The sequence below is a fragment of the Rhinoraja longicauda genome, chromosome 28 (genome assembly GCF_053455715.1).
Source record: "Rhinoraja longicauda isolate Sanriku21f chromosome 28, sRhiLon1.1, whole genome shotgun sequence".
Taxonomy (NCBI): Eukaryota; Metazoa; Chordata; class Chondrichthyes; order Rajiformes; family Arhynchobatidae; genus Rhinoraja; species Rhinoraja longicauda.
This window is the reverse complement of record NC_135980.1, coordinates 32,563,801-32,585,426: the sequence shown is the minus strand read 5'-3', so window position 1 is coordinate 32,585,426 and position 21,626 is coordinate 32,563,801. Positions and strand designations below refer to the sequence as shown.

At 44.1% G+C, this 21,626-nt stretch overlaps 1 protein-coding gene across 1 annotated transcript; it reads right to left on the bottom strand.

Moving 5' to 3' along the window:
• Positions 1-4,782: 4,782 nt before the first annotated feature.
• On the bottom strand, positions 4,783-20,619 carry LOC144607083 (perilipin-2-like). Its single transcript, XM_078423669.1, has 8 exons — positions 20,475-20,619; positions 19,845-19,911; positions 11,672-11,867; positions 11,141-11,223; positions 10,475-10,739; positions 7,615-7,802; positions 6,451-6,591; positions 4,783-5,902 (listed from the first exon to the last, which is right to left on the bottom strand). Exons 2-8 carry the CDS (start codon positions 19,899-19,901, stop codon positions 5,528-5,530), a joined length of 1,305 nt encoding a protein of 434 aa, XP_078279795.1. The 5' UTR covers positions 19,902-19,911; positions 20,475-20,619; the 3' UTR covers positions 4,783-5,527.
• Positions 20,620-21,626: the final 1,007 nt, after the last annotated feature.

The window sequence follows — 21,626 nt, the reverse complement described above, 5'->3', positions numbered from 1 at the left end:
ATGGGGTATTGATTTTAAATGATCAACCATGATCATATTGAATAGCAGTGCTGGCTCGAAGGTCCAAATGGCCTCCTGCACCTATTTTTCTAAATATGCACGTTGATAATGTTTATTTCATAAAATGGTAAGATAAGTGGTTAATGGGCAAGTGGGATCTGTGCTGCTAATCCTGCAGGAAGAGACATTGAAAGTTTAAACCTGTACAAGAGTACACTTATTTCCAGGAAACTGATTCATTGGTGGTTTTGGCAACTTATCTTGCAACATAACTGGAGTAACAGAATTGAAGACCGAGTAATTTCAAAAGGAAGATGCATTCATTACTCTGTAATCTATTGACATACTCACTGACACTAGATATTGGAAATGAAAGCCAAATAAACTAACTGCACATCGTTTCCATTGTTCACAACGCAATGATGCAGCGGGATCACTGGCAACTTGCCGCTAGTAAAATAGCCCATTGATCAACTATCGAGGGAGAAACATACAAATGCAAATCTGCTCTTGCACATGCAACATATTAGAATTACTTTGGACAGGAAATCAGGACATATTTCACAGTAGTCCACAAAATCTTCCTTTACTTGGCTGTGACTGGAGAATCAAATAAGCCTCAAGAAATGGCATTGTCGCCAACTCTAATCAATCTATATGACACATGAGCAATATATTTCACTGGTGTTTCCATTGCTTGCTTGCTTCACCACCTGGCAGAAATAGCTCTCGTTTATTAGAAACAAGATCATTAGTATCCAAAAAGGGAAGGAGATGTAGGTGCTAGAAATCTGAAAGAACAAAAATGTTCAGCAAGTTAGGTAGCATCTGTGCAGAAAGAAAGACCCAATACTTTATCAGAACCACCACTGAAAGGTCGCCAACCCAAGCTATTAATTCTATTACCTCAACAGATGCGTGCTGAGAGTATTTCAATTGAAGATGGACACAGAGTGCTGGAGTAACTCAGCGGGTCAGGCAATATCTCTAGAGAACATGGATAGGTGACGTTTCACAGAGTGCTGGGCAAAGATAATAAAGCAGAGCAAGATGGACCATTCAACCCTAAAGACTAGTATGTCATGGCGCCATTTTAGTATGCAGAAACATTTAAAGAAAAATAACAAAAATCTGAATTGATGGATGAGATATATTCTGCATTTTTATGGTATAATTACACATACTGTTCCCCAAAACACTGATTACACTGCGAGAGGCATAACGAATGGCAGGTTTTGCCTACGAAAATGGCTCCTTTGCATACTACACCAGTATAGGCAATTTCATCTTGTTCCTCCAGTATCTTTGGTGCTGGGCATCTCTGGAGAAAAAGGATGGGTGATGTTTTGGGTTGGGACACTTCTTCAAACTTGTACTTCAGAATGTTTCATTTGTTAATTACTGGGATTATAGATTTAATTCCTTTTTAGAAGAAATGAACACCAGTACCTAGCTCATGTGCAAAATGAGCTATATTATGTTTTAAAGGATCCAAATGAGTTTGCTTCAGACAAATGCTAAATAATTATTCACACTAGAAAACACTGATAAATGATAGAGACTGCATTCTTCTATTGATCAGACCCCATTTTATTTTTTATGAGCTCAGGCTGTCAATGATAAATAAAACAATGTGTTCCCACCCCCCTCATAAAAAAAAAAAAAAGATAAAAGACCAGGAGATGCAGTAGTGCGATGAGGCAATTGAAAGTTGATTCTGCTCCCACTCCAGCAACAAGGAGATATTTGAGCTAGGTTTTAGCTTCATTTTAACTTTGGACAACACTGATATCAAGGCTCAGTCTTGTGGAATAGGGAAACATGCTGACTAATATCTTTGTTTCTTGAATTAATCAGTGATAATACATCTCCCAAACGGTAAATTGATCGAACTGGAAATCAGCATACAATTCTAACTTAAGCAGTTAATGGCAAAAATCACAGTGATTTTTTTAAAAACTGGTCTTAGGTTTTAAAAGTTCTAAATGTTTCAGCCACAATTTAATGGATAACACTCTTGCCCAACTTTGGGTAGAAGTTTGTTCAGATTTGAGCACAAAAATCTTGACTAAAACCAGCAAGGAAGGAGCTGCTAGGAGCAGGTTTCATCCTTTGGATGAACTATTAAATTAGATGCACATGAAACTCTCCATGGCTCCATTTAGAAACAGTATCCAGGTTGCCATTTGCTTCAATGAGAAGGAACAATCTTATTGCCAAGTGGAAATTGGAGTAAAATATTCCAGTATTCACTCATTTAACCTTTAGTTAAAAAAATTGTTGAACCCTTCTCATTACAATGGCACATTTTTTGCAAGGCCACGGCCTTTATTTAACCCAGTACAAATGCATTCAAGAGAGTTAGATAGAGCTCTTAAGGATAGCGGAGTCAGGGGGTAGGGGAGAAGCAGGAACGGGGTACTGATTGAGAATGATCAGCCATGATCACATTGAATGGTGGTGCTGGCTCGAAGGGCTGAATGGCCTCCTCCTGCACCTATTGTCTATTATCTTGAAAGAGCAATTGAGTGGATTTATCCACAAATATTAAATTCTAGTGACTTGAACATTTAGTTGTGACTTCTAACCATAATGCCATGTCCTAATTGACAAATCCCCTCTTGCATGTTGAAGTTGCAATTCTTAACTTTAAATACAACATACTCATTAACCTACTAAAGTGATATGTGGACCCCACAATCAGCTTACTACGATGGTAGGGCTTGATCCACCAACATGCTGACCCTATGCTTTAAGTTCTAGGAGTAGAATTAGGCCATTTGGCCCATCAACTCTACCCCACCATTCAATCATTGCTGATCTATCCCTCTCAACTGCATTCTCTTGCCTTCCCATAACCCCTGACACCCTTACTCATCAAGAATCTGTTAATCACCAATCTTCTAAAGATTACCAGAAATCCTACTCCTGAGGTCTCTGGCTCCTGCTTTGCAGTGGTCTTTGGCAATTTGTCTTCAAGAGATTTATTTCAATGCATAATTTTTAGGGCACTGAATTATAATATACTTTTGATCATTAAAAGCACACAATTAAACACTGAATGACTCCAAGCATTTGAGTTTGAGTCCAGAATCAGGGAAGGCTATGCAGTTTTGTAATAATACTGAAACTGGATCTTCATAAATGTCGCTACACATTTCCACACAGGAGTGAACCACAAGACTTGGTTTAAAAAAAAGTCAAGTCTCTAACTAAAAGAGGGTAGGAATTTGATTTCCTATTGAGAGCTCAAATTCCATGCAGAGAATTAACAGTAACTAGTTTTCTAACTTGCTCATCAACTAAAATTGGAACATTGAAAATGTGCTAATCTTTTGCAAGCCAAGATACTTTGCAAAAGGCAAAAGTCTACAAGCTCTATGCAATTACCTGTGTGTAAAACAGGTGGCGTTACTTCATGCAGTTGAGTTTGGATATTACAGAAGGCAATTCTTGCAGGATTGTATTGCACTTCAGAGCCAAGGTATAAGTGGAGTTGAATTGACTACTCGTTATTCATAAGCAAGCGTTTATTCTGGTTACAAAACAATTTCACAATGTTTTCAGGCAAGGTAGGTCAGCAAAGAGTACTGGAGTAGAATCAATGTGGCAGAGAATTTCAGATTCACAACTGGGTGAAAAGAATTCTCATCTCAGTCTTAAAGGGCCTACCCCTTATTCTTAAACTGTGACCTCTGGTTCTGGACTCCCCCAGCATCAGGAACATTTTTGCTGCATCTGGCCTGTTCCATCCCTTAAGATTGAATTAGATGTTCTTTAAAATGGTTGCAACAGCCTGGATCTGTATATAGAGAACTGAACCTTAGATGGCTGTACCAACCTCTCCCATTGGGAAATTCCATACAAGCACTGTGCAATCCTTTAGTAGGTGTGGATGACACAGAGGCCCAAGTTACAGACCCTGTAGTCGTCAGTGAGGAAGTTCCCCCATTGAAAGGGAATAGAAAGCAGGGTTGTAACATCTCAAAAGCACTGAAACAATTGTCTAATAACAGCCAAAACTTGTACAATTCTTAAAGAATATCAAATTTGTATTTCTCTTTTCCAAATAATATTTAGTCTTGCAAAAGCAAGATTAAATGTACATTTAAATTCAGGATTTTAATTCAAAATTACTTTTACATTGGGACAGTTAACCATAGCCTAGACAAGGTTGTGCTCGGGAGTGCCTAGCATATTACCAGAAATCTAATTGAACCTCTGATTAAGTGATTTACATTAGACAATGAAGCACAGCAAGTAGCAGCATTCTCACTAGTTAGAATGCACAGGAAGTTCCACTCCCTAGCCTAAAGTATGAAATCTTAGTGAAGACCCAAGGCATCGAGTACTTCAAGTTTTCACTTAGATGTGTGCACTTCATTTATCTCAAATGCCTTTTCACACACCCTAGTCTGAAGTGGCATTCCGGTAAAGGGCTTGTGACCATAAACAAAAACCTATGCACACTGGAGAAACAATTTGTACATTTGCATACCACTTCAGTGCACAGACTAGTTTAATTTATTGTTCAAACAGGCCCTTTAGCACATGGGGTCCATGCCAACCAACAATCACCCATACACTAGTTCTATTCTACACAATGGGGCCAATTTACTGAACCCAATTAACCGACAAAGCTGCACATCTTTGGAACTTGGGAGGAAACTGGAGCACCTGGAGAAAACGCCATGGTCACAGGGAGAACATACAAACTTCACTAGAATCAATATTTCAGAGACTCACTGCATTGAGAGAATATCTTTAAGAATAAACAGGTAGTGCCATTATAACCTTTATTGACAATAGAGCAATACTATTAATTCCATTTACATTTGGCATGTCATCCAATTCAAAACGAGAAACTCCCCAAATAATGCTGCATTGACAAATGAAATGTTTGGATGACTACAAGTGAAAGTGTGTGAAGAAAGTGCGAGTGAAACTTCAGTACCCCTGTGTCACATAGGTTATTTTTTTATCCCAAGCAATTCACACTCCAAAAAAAGGTTTAAGTTCTTTAAGCAACACCATTTTAAAGCAAAGAGTACTTGGGACTGATGAGGACTAGTTTAAATGTTAGAACAAATCTTTGCACCCATGCGCCATGCACAGATAGATAAAGCCCAACACATGCTCGTACTACTGCCCTTTCAAGTAAACATATTTACTGGCTAGTACGTTGGAACAAATTGCAGTGTGAGTAAAATCAGGCATCACACAAAAGGTAAAAAAATTGATGCTCTTGCAACATGTAATTTCCCAATCAGTATTGGGAAATACAGAAACACATTGCAATCATGCAATGAAATAACAGTGCTAGCTAGGGGACAGGACAAGATATTGAAATTGATAGGATACTGCAAATAAATTGAGACAAAGTAGTTTGGTGGAATGTTGTTCAATTGCTCTTAAGCTAAAAATACAAATTTAGTCAAATAGCAGGGTCAAAGTTTAAATGCCAAGAATTAACACAAGTTTAGCACAGGGCAATCTACCCAACAAGTAGAACTTAAGGGTGGTTACACTATTCCTTAATTTCATCCATTGCAATCATCTCCTCTGGTGGTGATTGAGGGTTTTCAGTCAGCTGTGGGGCAAAAGGACCAACCAGCCAGTTGAGGGGAGTGTTGTGAAGCACATAGTCGATCACCCCATCCATGGACTCACGGATCTTCAACATCTGCTCCCGGCTTTGTGCCAGGAGCTGCCCAGACAGATCCCCAAACGAATGTGCAGAAGAAAACGAAGTGTGGATGGTCTCTGCTGTTTTGCGGATCTGTTGTACTTTATCTTGAATGTGCTGGGGGAGACCGTGAACGTTTGAAACCAAGGTGAGACAGGTTGTCTGTAGTTGTTGGGTGAGACCACGGGTCATGGTCAGCATTCGAGTTTCAAGTTGCTGCAATAAAAACAAAGGAATTTTAAACGAGTAAATCTACAAACTAAACCCAAAACGAATGCCAAGATCTGGTGGATAGCCAGAATTTTTATTACAAATAACCCATTTCACCAGGTTGGAGGTTAGGGCAACACACATAGCAACTCAGAACAAGCAGTTTGCTGCTACACCTGAAATCTGCACCACTAGATGCATTTTATGAAAATATTTGATTCAATGCAAATTAGTGACAGATTCAATGGGAAGCCAAACAAAAATTTACAATGGCAAATAGTTCCAAACTTCTAAACAATTCAGTAAAGTCAGATTAGCTGTCCAGCACTTGCTAAGTAGTCTTCGTGATAGCCAAATGGAGTAAGTCACAATCACTAACTTTAATGCAGCTATTTGGATTATTTCATGATAATGAAAGTGTATTTAATTTCCAAGGAAATTAGGGTATTTTAATCCTAATACCCAAATATTTTAGTTTAAGTGTTCTGCAGCTTCAAGATGAAAAAGTACAGAGTCTTCACTCCTGTAGATTTCAGGGTAGTTCTATTTCCTACCTCTGTTTTCGGTGCAGTTTGTTCCTCTACTTGAGCGCCAGGTTGATTTTTCACCCAATCATCCCAGGACTGATGCAGCTTCTCCTGAACACCGTGGAGTTTCTGATTTGCTGAATCCACTCCTTTCTTTGCCAATTCAATCTACAAACAAACCTGGTTATAAGATGCTGAAAAACCCCTAAAATTTGTCCCTCACCAATTCTCCCCCAGCAAGAGTGCATGACACTGAGTTTTATCAGCAACCCCTTTAGATGTACAATACCCCTTGCAGAGTATTGAAAGGTGCTCACATAAAAGACAGAGTAGAGATGTTCTGGGCAAACAAAAATATCCACACATCATTGTGGCTGTGCACATTATTACCCCAGAATAGTGAAGGTCTAAACATAAGAAATTCAGCGGTTCAGCCAACACTCCATTACAAGGGACTACCACCAAAATGGACTTTAAGCCCCTGAGGAATGGTCTCCACCCGCCCAAAATTAATGGTGAAGGGTACATGGAAAGGAAAGGTTTAGAAGGATATGGGCCAAACACAAGCAGTTTGGTCAAGTGTAGATGGGGCACAATGGGCTCATTTCTGTGTTGCATGACTGGCAGGAAATGGATGTGGTATCCAACATGTGGACATCTCAAATGTCTACCTTGTACAGTGAAAATAGGAATAGAGCTACAGGGAATACAAGTGCACTTGCAGAGAGCCATCTTGTGCTCAATGGGCTGAACCACATCCAAGCTGCAACTCAAATGCTATAGAGCAGCACAGCATTTATGATGTGCAAAAACAGCAAAAAATTGAGAAATCGTACAAATCAGACACATTCCATAGGATGTCAGTACAAACATAACATAACATAACAACACTTTATTGTCACTCGGCACAACACCGAGCGAAATTTCAGCAGTCACACAAAATACAGCAAAAAAGAAAAGAACACAGGACACCCGACCCCAACACAAACATCCATCAGTGACTCCAAACACCCCCTCACTGTGATGGAGGCAACAAAACTTCCCCTCTCTTCCCCCCGCACCCACGGACAGGCAGCTCGACCCCTACCGAGGCAAACGACACGCACAGCCCCCGCAAGGGGATGGAAGGCCTGACATGAATCAGGAATACAGTGACTGATCTACAGTTTAAGCAGCAAAAATAATTCTTACCAGATCCATTGTGTTGTGAAGTTGAGAGATGATTTCTTGGCTGCTTTGCCTAACCTTCTGCATCTTTGCAGTGGAGTGCTGGTACGCTCTGTGACGAACCTTTGAGGACAAAGATCCCAAACGCACATAGTAACTTGGCTCTTGTACCGGGGCCACCTCAAAACCTTCTGTAGACGTGGCCAGTTTTGCTGGAATACAGGAAAGGTTAATGTAGAGGCTGATCAGGACTTTGCTGTACATTAATAATAATAATAATAATATAAGCAGTTTGGTCAAGTGTAGATGGGGCACCATGGGCTCATTTCTGTGTTGCATGACTGGCAGGAAATGGATATTATTATTATTTACTGTACATTAAATCTAGTTGGTGTCTAATGTACTAATCAAATCCGCCATTTGCATTGAAATTTCTAGCATTTGTTTGAAAATAGATATAGAAGCCATGATTGTGAGGTTATCCACAGGTGGTAAGAACAGGAAGGCAGATTATTATCTGAATGGTGTCAGGTTAGGAAAAGGTGAAGTACAAGACCTGGGTGTCCTTGCACATCAGTCAATGAAAGTAAGCATACTGGAACAGCAGGCAGTGAAGAAAGCTAATGGCATGTTGGCCTTCATAACGAGATGAGTTTAGGAGCAAAGATGTCCTTCTGCAGTTGTTCAGGGCCCTGGTGCGATTACACCTGGAGTATTGTGTGCAGTTTTGGTCTCCTAATTTGAGGAAGGACATTCTTGCTATTGACGGAGTGCAGCGGAGGTTCACGAGGTTAATTCCTGGGATGGCAGGATTGTCATATGATGAAAGACTGGAGCAACTGGGCTTGTGTTTGCTTCGAATTTAGAAGGATGAGAGGGGATCTTATCTATATACTAAAACTCTCGAGGGGAGGGAGGGGAGGGGAGGAGAGGATGCTGCACCAACGCAGGAGAGGTTTGGGCCCAACGAGTCCACGGTCTAGTAGAAACATAAAATTAAGGGAAATGGACGAGCTAGATGAAGAAAACATGTTCCCAATGTTGGGGGAATCCAGAACCAGGGGGCCACAGTTTAAGAATAAGGGGTAGGCCATTTAGAACTGAGGCAAGGATAAACCTTTTCGCCCAGAGAGTTGTGAATCTGGAATTTTCTGCCTCAGATGGCAGTGGAGGCCGATTCACTGGGCTAGTGGAATCAAGGGATATGGGGAGAAGGCAGGAACGGGGTACTGATAGTAGATGATCAGCCATGATCACATTGAATGGCGGTGCTGGCTCGAAGGGCCGAATGGCTTACTCCTGCATCTATTGTCTATGTATCTATGTATTGTTGAGACTATTTCAATAGTTTCTTTCAAACTTCTGATCCTATCCATAATTGCAAGTTCCAATTGACAAGAAATCTAGCATTGGAATGGAACTGCCAGTGGAGTCAGTAGGGACAGAATGGAATATATCAGACTTCACAACTTGCTCAGACTCCAGTGAAAGTCTTTGATAAAGTCTCAAATGTGAAACTAGTTCAATAGGTTGCAATCCTGAGATTTAAGGCATGTTGGCAGAATTTGCATGGTAATGGGGTAGAGAATTGTTTTTGCAACTGGAAGCTTACGACCTGTAGACAGGGAGTAGTGCTGGAGCCATTATCATTTGATGACCATATCTGGAGATGAAAAGGCATAGTGGTAACTTTGTAGATGGCAACAGTTGACACCATTTAGAACAGGGGTTCCCTACCTTTTTCATCCCATTTACCCCATTGGAACTTTTCAAAAGTAAATTTACCCCCACCCTGTTTTGTTCAGTAATTTGAGTTTACACTTCTACCATAACAAAGCAACCGACAAAGGGTAAATTTTAAAATACTGTTTTTAACATTATTATTATTTTAAGTTCAAATAACAATAATAACACATAACAATGTCATTTCACTTATGAACAACGAATGAACAGATACCAGTATACCAGAACCAAACAGTCAGTCAATATGTACAAATCCAGAATCAACAAATTTACCCCATGGTAGGTGAAATTTACCTCCGGGGTAAATTTACCTCAGGTTGGGATCCCTCGATTTAGAACAAGATTAGTTGTAGCCTGCAGGACCACACTGATTAGTTGAAGAAGTGGACAGAGGAATAGGTGGAGGAACTTAAGCAAGGTGGTGCACTTTGAGAACCATTAAAAGTTGGACACACACAATAATAAGTTGGACACACACAATAGGAAGGGCCCCAGGTGCATTGAGGAACAGAGGGAATTTGTACAAGTTCCAACAAACCCTGAAGATAGCACCACAGGTAGATAATGTGGAACACCAGATATTCGTCTTCATTAGCCAAGGCATCGATCATGAGACAATACAACTTTAAAATATTGGTTATGGTACAACTGGAGTAGTGGTCAGTACTGGTCAGCAGGAAAAATTGTACTAGGAGATTCATCAGGATGTTGGTATGGAGCGACAGGATAGGCAAAGATCATTTTTGTTCAAACACATGGATAGAATTTACAGCAAAGACAGGAAGTATATTTATCGGTAGGTGATGGTCAAAGTGTCCACTTGTGTTGTTAGACAACCACAATAATTGGTGTCCACCATATCGAAGACTGCTGGTGTGGCAGTGCACAAAGAAAGTCATAACTGTCTAATGATGAACCGATACCAGTATACCAGAACCAAACACAGTCAGTCAATTTGTACAAATCCAGAATCAACAAATTTACCCCCTGGGTAGGCGAAATGTTCTTCGACCACGTCTAAAAACATTGATTCAGAAGGTTTAAGATAAAGACTGACAACACTGATTGGTTTGCACAGTATCCAACCTTACTGCCCACCACACAAGGCAATTTATACAAGGCAGCAAATCAAGTTTCTTACCTAGCTCTTCTTCAGTCAAAGGAAGATAATGATCGACCATCTCCTCAGATTTATTGAGTGCGTTGTCCACACCAGTGGACACCATCTGGCCAACCTTGGATGTCATGACAGTGTTTACTCCTTCAGCCACCACATTTCTGGTCTTTTCAATGCTATTGTGCACAGCCCCCTTGGCCATGTCAACTACACCAGTCACAGTGTTGGAGACTGCATCTTTTGCTCCAATGATGGTGGTTGAAACAAGCTCCTTGGTGTCTGCAACAACCTGCAAAGAGGATAATTCGGTGTCCAATGGCAACCCCTGTACTTCTAAAAGAACAAAGTTCCATCTAGATGCAACTTTCTGGTTTTCACCATTATGAACTTTTGCTCATTTGTAATTGTTGAATTGATTAACTTTCCATTACCATAACACAATGTAAACTTTAAAATTCAGCCAATTACATTTGTTCAGAGAGAATAGCACTTTGAATGGCAACACTTACAATTTAAATAGCTTACAGGAATTACGTTGAAAGAAAGTCTTTAATATACTTCACTGACTAGTCAGATATTGAACTCTGCAATCTTACAAGTGAAGGTTATACTAAATGAAGCCCGTGCCCCCCCAAAGCTGAAGTGTGCACACCTTTCCAAAACCACTTTTGCAGGGCAGACTTTCCTTACCTGGGGTGTGGATTGTTGCAGGATTGGAAGCTTTTCTTCCAGTTTATCCAAACCCATACAGGCATATTCATTAGCTGCTGCAACTGAAGAGAACCCAGTTTAGTTACATATTACTTACAAATGCAATACCCCCCCCCCCCCCTACAATTACACAACAACCTTGTGTTGTTGCAAACACCACTCCCCATATTGCCATGACCTGGTTGGTCAAGTTGTGCAACACAATCTTCCTGCTAGAAGTCCACATCAGGTAGTGGTCCAGAGTACATTTGTACTTGTCGCAAAAGTCCAGAATTAAGGGCATAAGTGACAAATGTTTACAGATCATGGTCAATACTTTGTATGGATGCCCTTAAGAAACACTTCATTAGGAGCAGAAAGAGAAACTGAAATCATTTCAGGTCTTGAAGCTTCTTACGAACAGGCCAAGTGGCAGTTGGAAACTCAGCTCAATCACAACTACCTCTCTACATCACCATGAGATGTAGCGTTAAGGTCTCAAATCAGAATGCAACCAATTCCATGTCTTACTTTGAGGTTCCAACTTATTGATGATAGGCTTGGCACCACTGACAGCCACGGCAGAGATTGCCTTCACTCCCTGCTCAGCAACATCGCACACAGTCTTCATGTACGGGTGGTTCTCCTTGGTGTTTGTATAAACAGCTGACACCATATCATAGGCAGAGCTCACAAGAGGCAGGTTGGTAACCCTGTTCACCACATTCTGAAATAAAGTTATGATATTTATTCCATTAACACAAGCCCGAAATCAGGTCTCAATATGTCACCTCCCACTTCACGTTACCAGCAATGGGGTAGAATATTCAGCCCCTTGCACATGGATCTTCTACACCATCCCCACCCAAAGTTTTAAAGTTTTCATTTTGAATATACACAATTGAGGCCGAATTTCAAAGATTCAAATCCCATTACGTTTGTGAATTACCAGCCCATTGAATTACCAGCATCGACGATGAGACAGAGGTTCACCTGCACCTCCTCCAACCTCATCTATTGCATCCGCTGCTCTAGATGTCAACTTCTTTACATTGGCAAAACCAAACACAGGCTCGGCAATCGTTTCGTTCAACACCTTCGCTCAGTCTGCCGTAACCAACCTGATCTCCCGGTGGCTGAGCACTTCAACTCCCCCTCCCATTCCCAGTCTGACCTTTCTGTCATGGGCCTCCAGTGCCACAGTGAGGCCCACCAGAAATTGGAGGAACAGCACCTCATATTTCACCTGGGCAGCTTGCAGCCCAGCAGTATGAACATTGACTTCTCCAACTTTAGATAGTTCCTCTGTCCCTCTCTTCCCCATCCCCTTCCCAGTTCTCCTTCTATCTTCCTGTCTCCACCTATATCCTTCCTTTGTTCCGCCCCCCTGACATCAGTCTGAAGAAGGGTCTCGACCCGAAACGTCACCCAGCATTTTGTGAATTTAAATACCTTCGATTTGTACCAGCATCTGCAGTTATTTTCTTACATCCCTAGTTCTCGATAGCCCAACAGGAGGAGCACCTCGTCTCAAAAGGTTGACCATTTACACAAGATCAGTTCTATCGGACCGAAGGGTCTCAACCCGAAACACCACCCTTTCCTTCTTTCCAGAGATGTTGCCTGTCCTACTGAGTTACTCCAACATTTTGTGCCTATTCTCTCATGGTAGCTTGGCTGAAATTGTACAAAGACTGAGCACATAGTCTGTGAAACCATTCTTTTCCACAATCAGAGTAACTCTTTCATATTTCTTCTCCTGCTCTTTCTTTCTGCAATACAGGTGACACTAACAGAATGTATTGGAGCCTACCAGAGGAAAGGCAATTCTGGATTTTTGTGTTGTCTAATGAACCAGATTTAATATGGGAACTCAAGGTAAAGGAAAGGAACTCAAGGTAATGGAGGTAATGATCATAATATGATATGTTTTAATCTGCAATTTGAGAGGGAGAAGGTTAAATCAGAAGGGTCAGTGTTGCAGTTCAACAAAGGGGACTATGAAGGCATGAGAGATGAGCTGGCCAAAGTCGACTGGAAAGGGATCCTAGCAGGAATGACAGGGGAACAGCAATGGCAGGAATTTCTAAGCATAATCCAGAAGATGCAGGATCATTTCATTTTCATATTTTTTTCATATTATTTTTTATATTTCAGATACAGATTTCAAAGAGGAAGAAAGATTCTAAGGGGAGTAAGAGGCAACCGTGGCTGACAAGGGAAGTTAGGGACAAATTTGCAGATGATACAAAGCTGGGTGGTAGTGTGAACTGTGAGGAAGATGCTATGAGGTTGCAGGGTGACTTGGACAGGTTGTGTGAGTGGGCGGATGCATGGCAGATGCAGTTTAATGTGGATAAGTGTGAGGTTATCCACTTTGGTGGTAAGAATAAGAAGGCAGATTATTATCTGAATGGTGTCAAGTTAGGAAAAGGGGACGTACAACGAGATCTGGGTGTCCTAGTGCATCAGTCACTGAAAGGAAGCATGCAGGTACAGCAGGCAGTGAAGAAAGCCAATGGAATGTTGGCCTTCATAATAAGGGGAGTTGAGTATAGGAGCAAAGAGGTCCTTCTGCAGTTGTACAGGGCCCTAGTGAGACCGCACCTGGAGTACTGTGTGCAGTTTTGGTCTCCAAATTTGAGGAAGGATATTCTTGTTATTGAGGGCGTGCAGCGTAGGTTTACTAGGTTAATTCCTGGAATGGTGGGACTGTCATATGTTGAAAGACTGGAGCGACTAGACTTGTATACACTGGAATTTAGAAGGAGAGGGGATCTTATTGAAACGTATAAGATTATTAAGGGGTTGGACACGTTAGAGGCAGGAAACATGTTCCCAATGTTGGGGGAGTCCAGAACAAGGGGCCACAGCTTAAGAATAAGGGGCAGGCCATTTAGAACTGAGATGTGGAATTCTCTGCCTCAGAGGGCAGTGGAGGCCAATTCTCTGAATGCATTCAAGAGAGAGCTAGATAGAGCTCTTAAGGATAGCGGAGTCAGGGGGTATGGGGAGAAGGCAGGAATGGGGTACTGATTGAAAATGATCAGCCATGATCACATTGAATGGTGGTGCTGGCTCGAAGGCAGCCTATTGTCTATAGTATAAAACTAAAAGAAAAGGTGTATAACATAGAAAAGAGTGGCAGGAAGCCAGAGGATTGGGTAACTTTGAAAGGACATCAAGAGGTAACAAAAAGGGCAATATGGGGTGAAAAGATGAAGTACGAAGGTGAGATCACCAAGAATATAAAGGATAGTAAAAGCTTCTTTAGGTATGTTAAGAGAAAAAGGTTAGTAAAGACAAATGTGGGTCCCTTGAAGGCAGAAACAGTTGAAACTATTATGGGGAACAAGGAAATGGCAGAAGAGTTGAACAGGTACCTTGGTTCTGTCTTCACTGAGGACACAAACAATCTCCCAGATGTACTAGAGGACAGAGGATCTAGGGCGACAGAGGAACTGAAAGAAATTTGCATTAGGCGTGAAATAGTATAGGGTAGACTGATGGGACTGAAGGCTGATAAATCCCCAGGGCCTGATGGTCTGCATCCCAGGGTACTCAAGGAGGTGGCTCTAGAAATCGTGGACGCATGTGTGATCATTTTCCAATGTTCAATAGATTCAGGATCAGTACCTGCGGATTGGAGGGTAGCTAATGTTAACCCACTTTTCAAGAAAGGAGCGAGAGAGAAAACGGGGAATTATAGACCAGTTAGCCTGACATCGGTAGTGGGGAAGATGCTGGTGTCAATTATTAAAGTAGTAATAATGGCCAGTAGTAATAATGGCCGGTAGTAATAATGGCCAGTGTTGCAGCGCTAATTGTTTAAGTGCCGGAGCGGCTGCTGTTAAATTCCCCGCTAGTTTATTTTGCCTTTTGTTTTTACAGAGGTGCCGGAGCGGATATCCGGTGACATCCCTGATAACGGCACATTTGGACAGCAGTAAAAGTCAGCATGGATTTATGAAAGGGAAATCCTGCTTGACTAATCTTCTGGAATTTTTTGAGGATGTGACAAGTAAAATGGATGAAGGAGAGCCAGTGGATGTAGTGTATCTAGACTTTCAGAAAGCCTTTGATAAGGTCCCACACAGGAGATTAGTGGGCAAAATTAGAGCACATGGTATTGGGGGTAGGGTATTAACATGGATAGAGAATTGGTTGGTAGACAGGAAGCAAAGAGTAGGAATAAACGGGTCAGAATGGCAGGCAGTAGCGAGTGGAGTGCCGCAAGGCTCGGTGCTGGGGCCTCAACTATTTACAATATATATTAATGATTTAGGTGATGGAATTAAAAGTAACACCACAAATTTGCAGATGACACAAAGCTGGGTAGCAGTGTGAACTGCGAAGAGGATGCTAGGAGGTTGCAGGGTGACTTGGACAGGTTGAGTGAGTGGGCAGATTCAGTATATAATGTAGATAAATGTGAGGATATCTACTTTGGCGGCAAGAACAAGGAGACAGATTATTATCTCAATGGTGTCAGATTAGGAAAAAGGGAAGTGCAATGAGACCTGGGTGTCCTTGTACACCAGTCACTGAAAGTAAACATGCAGCAGGTACAGCAGGCAGTGAAGAAAGCTAATGGCTTGTTGGCCTTCATAACGAGAGGATTTGAGTATAGGAGTAAAGAGGTCCTTCGGCATTTGTACAGGACCCTGGTGAGACGACATCTGGAGTATTGTGTGCAGTTTTGGTCTCCTAATTTGAGGAAGGACATCCTTGCTATTGAGGCAGTGCAGCATAGGTTAACAAGGTTAATCCCCGGGATGGTGGGACTGTCATATGTGGAAAGATTGGGCTTGTATTCACTGGAATTTAGAAGGATGAGAGGGGATCTTGTAGAAACAAAATTATAAAAGGACTGGACAAGCTAGATGCAGGAAAAATGTTCCCAATGTTGGGGGAGTCCAGAACCAGGGGCCACAGTCTAAGAATAAAGGGGAAGCCATTTAAAACTGAGATGAGAAAAAACATTTTCACCAAGAGTTGTGAATTTGTGGAATTCTCTGCCAGAGAGGACAGTGGAGGCCAATTCACTGGATGAGTTTAAAAGAGAGTTAGATAGAGCTCTTGGGGCTAGCAGAATCAAGGGACATGGGGAGAAGGTAGAACGGGTTGCTGATCGTGGATGATCAGCCATGATCACAATGAATGGCGGTGCTGGCTCGAAAGGCCAAAAGGCCTCCTACTGCACCTATTTTCTATGTTTCTAATGTATCATATCATATCATATCTATACAGCCGGAAACAGGCCTTTTCGGCCCTCCAAGTCCGTGCCGCCCAGCGATCCCCGTACATTAACACTATCCTACACCCACTAGGGACAATTTTTACATTTACCCAGCCAATTAACCTACATACCTGTACGTCTTTGGAGTGTGGGAGGAAACCGAAGATCTCGGAGAAAACCCACGCAGGTCACGGGGAGAAAGTACAAACTCCTTACAGTGCAGCACCCGTAGTCAGGATCGAACCTGAGTCTCCGGCGCTGCATTCGCTGTAAAGCAGCAACTCTACCGCTGCGCTTTTACACTGATCAAATCTGCTCTCCTGCATAGGTTCAATCTGAACACTGCTCTGGGAGGATCTCCACACCTCAATGATCCACCGAATTTTTGTCAAAACCCCTCCACAATTGTAGATCTTTCATTGGAGAGGGAGCCTGCCAGGTTCCAAATGCCATGTCCATCCTCGGCAAACCTTTATTCCCTCAGTCAGAGAGCTGTACAGCACAGAAATAGGCCGGTCAGCCCAACATGTCGATGCAGGCACATTTAACATACTGGGCTGGTCCCATAGTCCTCTAAACCCTTCCTATCCAGATATCTGTCTAAATGTCTCAATTTCCTCTGCTTCTACAGCTTCCTCCACCAGCAGCTTATTCCAAATACAGACAATGTTGCGTGTCTCCCCCCCCCCCCCCCCCAAATCTCTCCTCCGCCCCTCAAGACTATGTCCTTTAGTTTTAGAATCCTGTAACCTGGGAATAACAGATTGTTCATTTCATCCCCGCCCCTCATGATCTTCTACAGCTCAAGAATACTTCGCAGGCTGGAAACAAGAAAGTCATCGCTCAGCCTTCTACACTCCAAAGAAAAACATCCCAACCTCTAACTGCTTTATAACTTCAGTTCAGTCAACATTCTGGTGAATCTCATCTGCATCCTTCCCAACTTTGACATTCTTCCTATAGCTGCACACAGCATCCCAAGTGTGGTCTCACCAATGATCCCAGCAAGAACAAGCTTGCCAAATGCCTTCTTCACAACACCATGCAAGTCTTCCCTTGGTTTGCATTACCACAGTGAAACTCCATTTGCTATTACTTTGAATACTTTCCCAAGTGATAGAGACATTAGATATTCTTCCTCACTGCCCACTACACACCAAATTTGGCATTACTGGTTTCATTTACTCATTACAATCTCAAAGCTCAGATTTGTCAAAACAAGATTTTCCTTCCATCAGCTGACATCAAATGAAATTCCGTCAACTTCGATACGGATTTGTTCCACCTCATTCACTCTGAACCTGTTATTCTCTACTAAAACTCCTTTTCCATTCAAGTGCAAATTGAGAGAATGCAGAGGTATAAAACAAAACAGACTGCATCAAATTTACACTCAAAAGCATTACAGCAAAACTGATCTAGCACATTTTGTATAGACTTGCAGAATTTATGAATGCTATTCTTAACAATTTTTATATTCACATGGGTTGCTACACAGTTGTGATAAATTTCACTGGAGTCCAGGTAATTACCAGCCAGACACCGAACGACAACATTGTTGCCTCCCCAGACTCTGCTATGGAATCACAGCTCGGCCAAAAGGTTATGCTCAATTTCTCCAGCTGTTACATCTAATTTCACAAAACCGTCCACTGAGATTAAATCTTTCTACAACCCAAAGCTTGAACCTACTCATCAGCAAAATTGGTTTCTAGTTAAAATGTTATCACAGGAGATGCAACAACATTAACTTCAAATTCACTTCTGGACTGATGGAGTAAAACAAATCCACAATGACTGATGTTTGAAGATCGTGACCTGCTGCTTTGCAGATAAAAGGGTTTAGATTACAAACAAGATTTCATACAATATATTAATTTCATCAAGAAGAAATTTGTTGTGCATTTGGACACGTACAACACCCCAGCAGACTGGGCTCAAATCCCCACATGCTCCACAAAGTGGGGCGACTTGAACTGGGATTTTCATCCAAATGGCCCAAAATAAACTTCTGCAGCCATTTTGAGGAATTGTGACGCGATTTTATAAACTAAAATAAAGAGCAATTTTAACAAAACAGCAAGGTTTCTTTTGTGCTTAAAGCAAGGAAATAAAAAAAGAATTTGCTAAATAGAAAAAAGAGGGAGAGGAGGGAGGGAGAGGGGAGGGAGGGAGAGAGGGGGGAGGGAGGAGGGAGAGAGAGGGGGGAGGGAGAGAGAGGGGGGAGGGAGGGAGGGGGAGGGAGGGAGGGGGGAGGGAGGGAGGGGGGAGGGAGAGAGGGGGGAGGGAGAGAGAGGGGGGAGGGAGGGAGAGAGGGGGGAGGGAGGGAGAGAGGGGGGAGGGAGGGAGAGAGGGGGGAGGGAGGGAGAGAGGGGGGAGGGAGGGAGAGAGGGGGAGGGAGGGAGGAGGGAGAGAGAGGGGGGAGGGAGGGAGAGAGGGGGGAGGGAGGGAGAGAGGGGGGAGGGAGGGAGAGAGGGGGGAGGGAGGGAGAGAGGGGGGAGGGAGGGAGAGAGGGGGGAGGGAGGGAGAGAGGGAGGGAGAGAGGGGGGAGGGAGGGAGAGAGGGGGGGAGAGAGGGGGGGAGAGAGGGGGGGAGGGAGGGAGAGAGGGAGGGAGAGAGGGGGGGAGGGCCAAATTAAAAGTCAATAAAAGCTTTCCGCTCATTTCATTTACGCCAATTGCCGGTTATCGGCAGTGACCAAGTCCCACACACACACACACACACACACACACACACAAGTCACACACACACACACACACACACACAAGTCACACACACACACACACACACAAGTCACACACACACACACACACACACAAGTCACACACACACACACACAAGTCCCACACACACACAAGTCACACACACAAGTCACACACACACACACAAGTAGGCGAAAGGTCACAAGCAGCGCGAGTGAGTCAGACATTTCCCGGCAGAACAGACGGCGCTTGTTGGACTCGTGACCCCGACCCGTGTTGCAACCAGCGTGGGGCTGGACCGGGAGGGGTGGGGGAGACTGGAGGAGGGGGTGGGGGAGAGGAGGGGGTGGGGGAGACTGGAGGAGGGGGTGGGGGAGAGGAGGGGGTGGGGAGAGGAGGGGGTGGGGTGAGGAGGGGGTGGGGGAGAGGAGGGGGTGGGGAGAGGAGGGGGTGGGGTGAGGAGGGGGTGGGGGAGAGGAGGGGGTGGGGTGAGGAGGGGGTGGGGTGAGGAGGGGGTGGGGTGAGGAGGGGGTGGGGGAGAGGAGGGGGTGGGGGAGAGGAGGGGGTGGGGGAGACTGGAGGGGGTGGGGGAGACTGGAGGAGGGGGTGGGGGAGAGGAGGGGGTGGGGTGAGGAGGGGGTGGGGTGAGGAGGGGGTGGGGGAGAGGAGGGGGTGGGGGTGAGGAGGGGGTGGACACCGCGGCCAGGGCGGTGGTCAGTGTGCGGCCGGAGCGAGTGGGACCAGGGTCAGGCGCGGTCGGTACCTCCTGTTCTCCACCGTCCAGACTCTTCCCAACAGCGACCACTTCAACATTTGCCATTTGCGGAAATCTGTGGAGAAGAAACGGGTCAAATCAGCTTCACCCTCCGCCCGCACCGACAAATCACTGGGAATAAAGTTCATCAACTCGTCGCAGAGATCGTCTTGTCTCGGGGCAACGACACAAAAATAAAGTTTCTCAGAATAAAATTTTAAGTAAAATACTGGAAAAACATTTGTGTCGTCAAAGTTACTTTGAACTTGAATAAACAAAGACGAGTCTCGCCCCAAGACCAGTGAGTGTAACGCGAGTAGCGGAGTGTAAACTCACCAACCCGTGTAACACACTCACTTCTGTAACACACTCACTAACTTCTGTAACACACTCACCAACCCGTGTAACACTCACTTCTGTAACACACTCACTTCTGTAACACACTCACTAACCCGTGTAACACACTCACTAACTTCTGTAACACACTCACTAACTTCTGTAACACACTCACTAACTTCTGTAACACACTCACTAACTTCTGTAACACACTCACTAACCCGTGTAACACACTCACTAACTTCTGTAACACACTCACTAACTTCTGTAACACACTCTAACTTCTGTAACACACTCACTAACCTCTGTAACACACTCGCTAACTTCTGTGAGCCGCTCACTTCTCCAGAGTGGGGACTGGACTCGGGACCGACGATTTTAAACCCCCAGTGACGGGACGGGTGGGGCCCCGAGCGATTGACAGCAGCTCCAACCAGTCAACAGTCAACGAAGCAAAGCGAAAGCAGTCACGGGTCGGTCAGAATGGGCGGCGTCTCATGGAGGAGATGGCGGGGAGTTGGGGAGGAGATTGGGGGGGGGGCACGGGATGGGCTCACACACACACACACACACACACACACGTCCCACACATACACACACACGTCCCACACACACACGTCCCACACACACAAGTCCCACACACACACACACACACACACACACACACACACAAGTCCCACACACACACACACACACACACACACACAAGTCCCCCACACACACACACACAAGTCACACACACACAAGTCCCCCCCACACACACACACACACACACACACACAAGTCACACACACACACACAAGTCACACACACACACACAAGTAGGCGAAAGGTCACAAGCAGCGCGAGTGAGTCAGACATTTCCCGGCAGAACAGACGGCGCTTGTTGGACTCGTGACCCCGACCCGTGTTGCAACCAGCGTGGGGCTGGACCGGGAGGGGTGGGGGAGAGGAGGGGGTGGGGAGGGGTGGGGGAGAGGAGGGGGTGAGGAGGAGGAGGTGGGGGTGGGGATGGGTGGGGGAGAGGAGGGGGTGAGGAGGAGGGGGTGGGGATGGGAGTGGGGATGGGAGTGGGGAGGTGGGGATGGGAGTGGGGAGGTGGGTGGGGGAGAGGTGGGGGTGAGGAGGAGGGGCTGAGGAGGAGGGGGTGGGGGAGAGGAGGAGGGGGGGGGCACAGGATGGGCTCACGGAACCGTGGGGAAAGGACCCTGATCTTTTTTTAATTAACATTTCATTGCAAATGTAGAATTACAGATCTGTAGAAGGGACGCGACCCGAAACGTCACCTATCCATGTTCTCCAGAGTTGCTGCCTGACCCGTTGAGTTACTCCAGGACTTTGTGTTTTTTATTTTGTAAACCATCACCTGCAATTTCTTGTTCTAGAATCACAAAGTGCAGATTGGGCCATTTGAGTCATTCCTTCATTAAGTATGACTCAAGATTGCCACACACA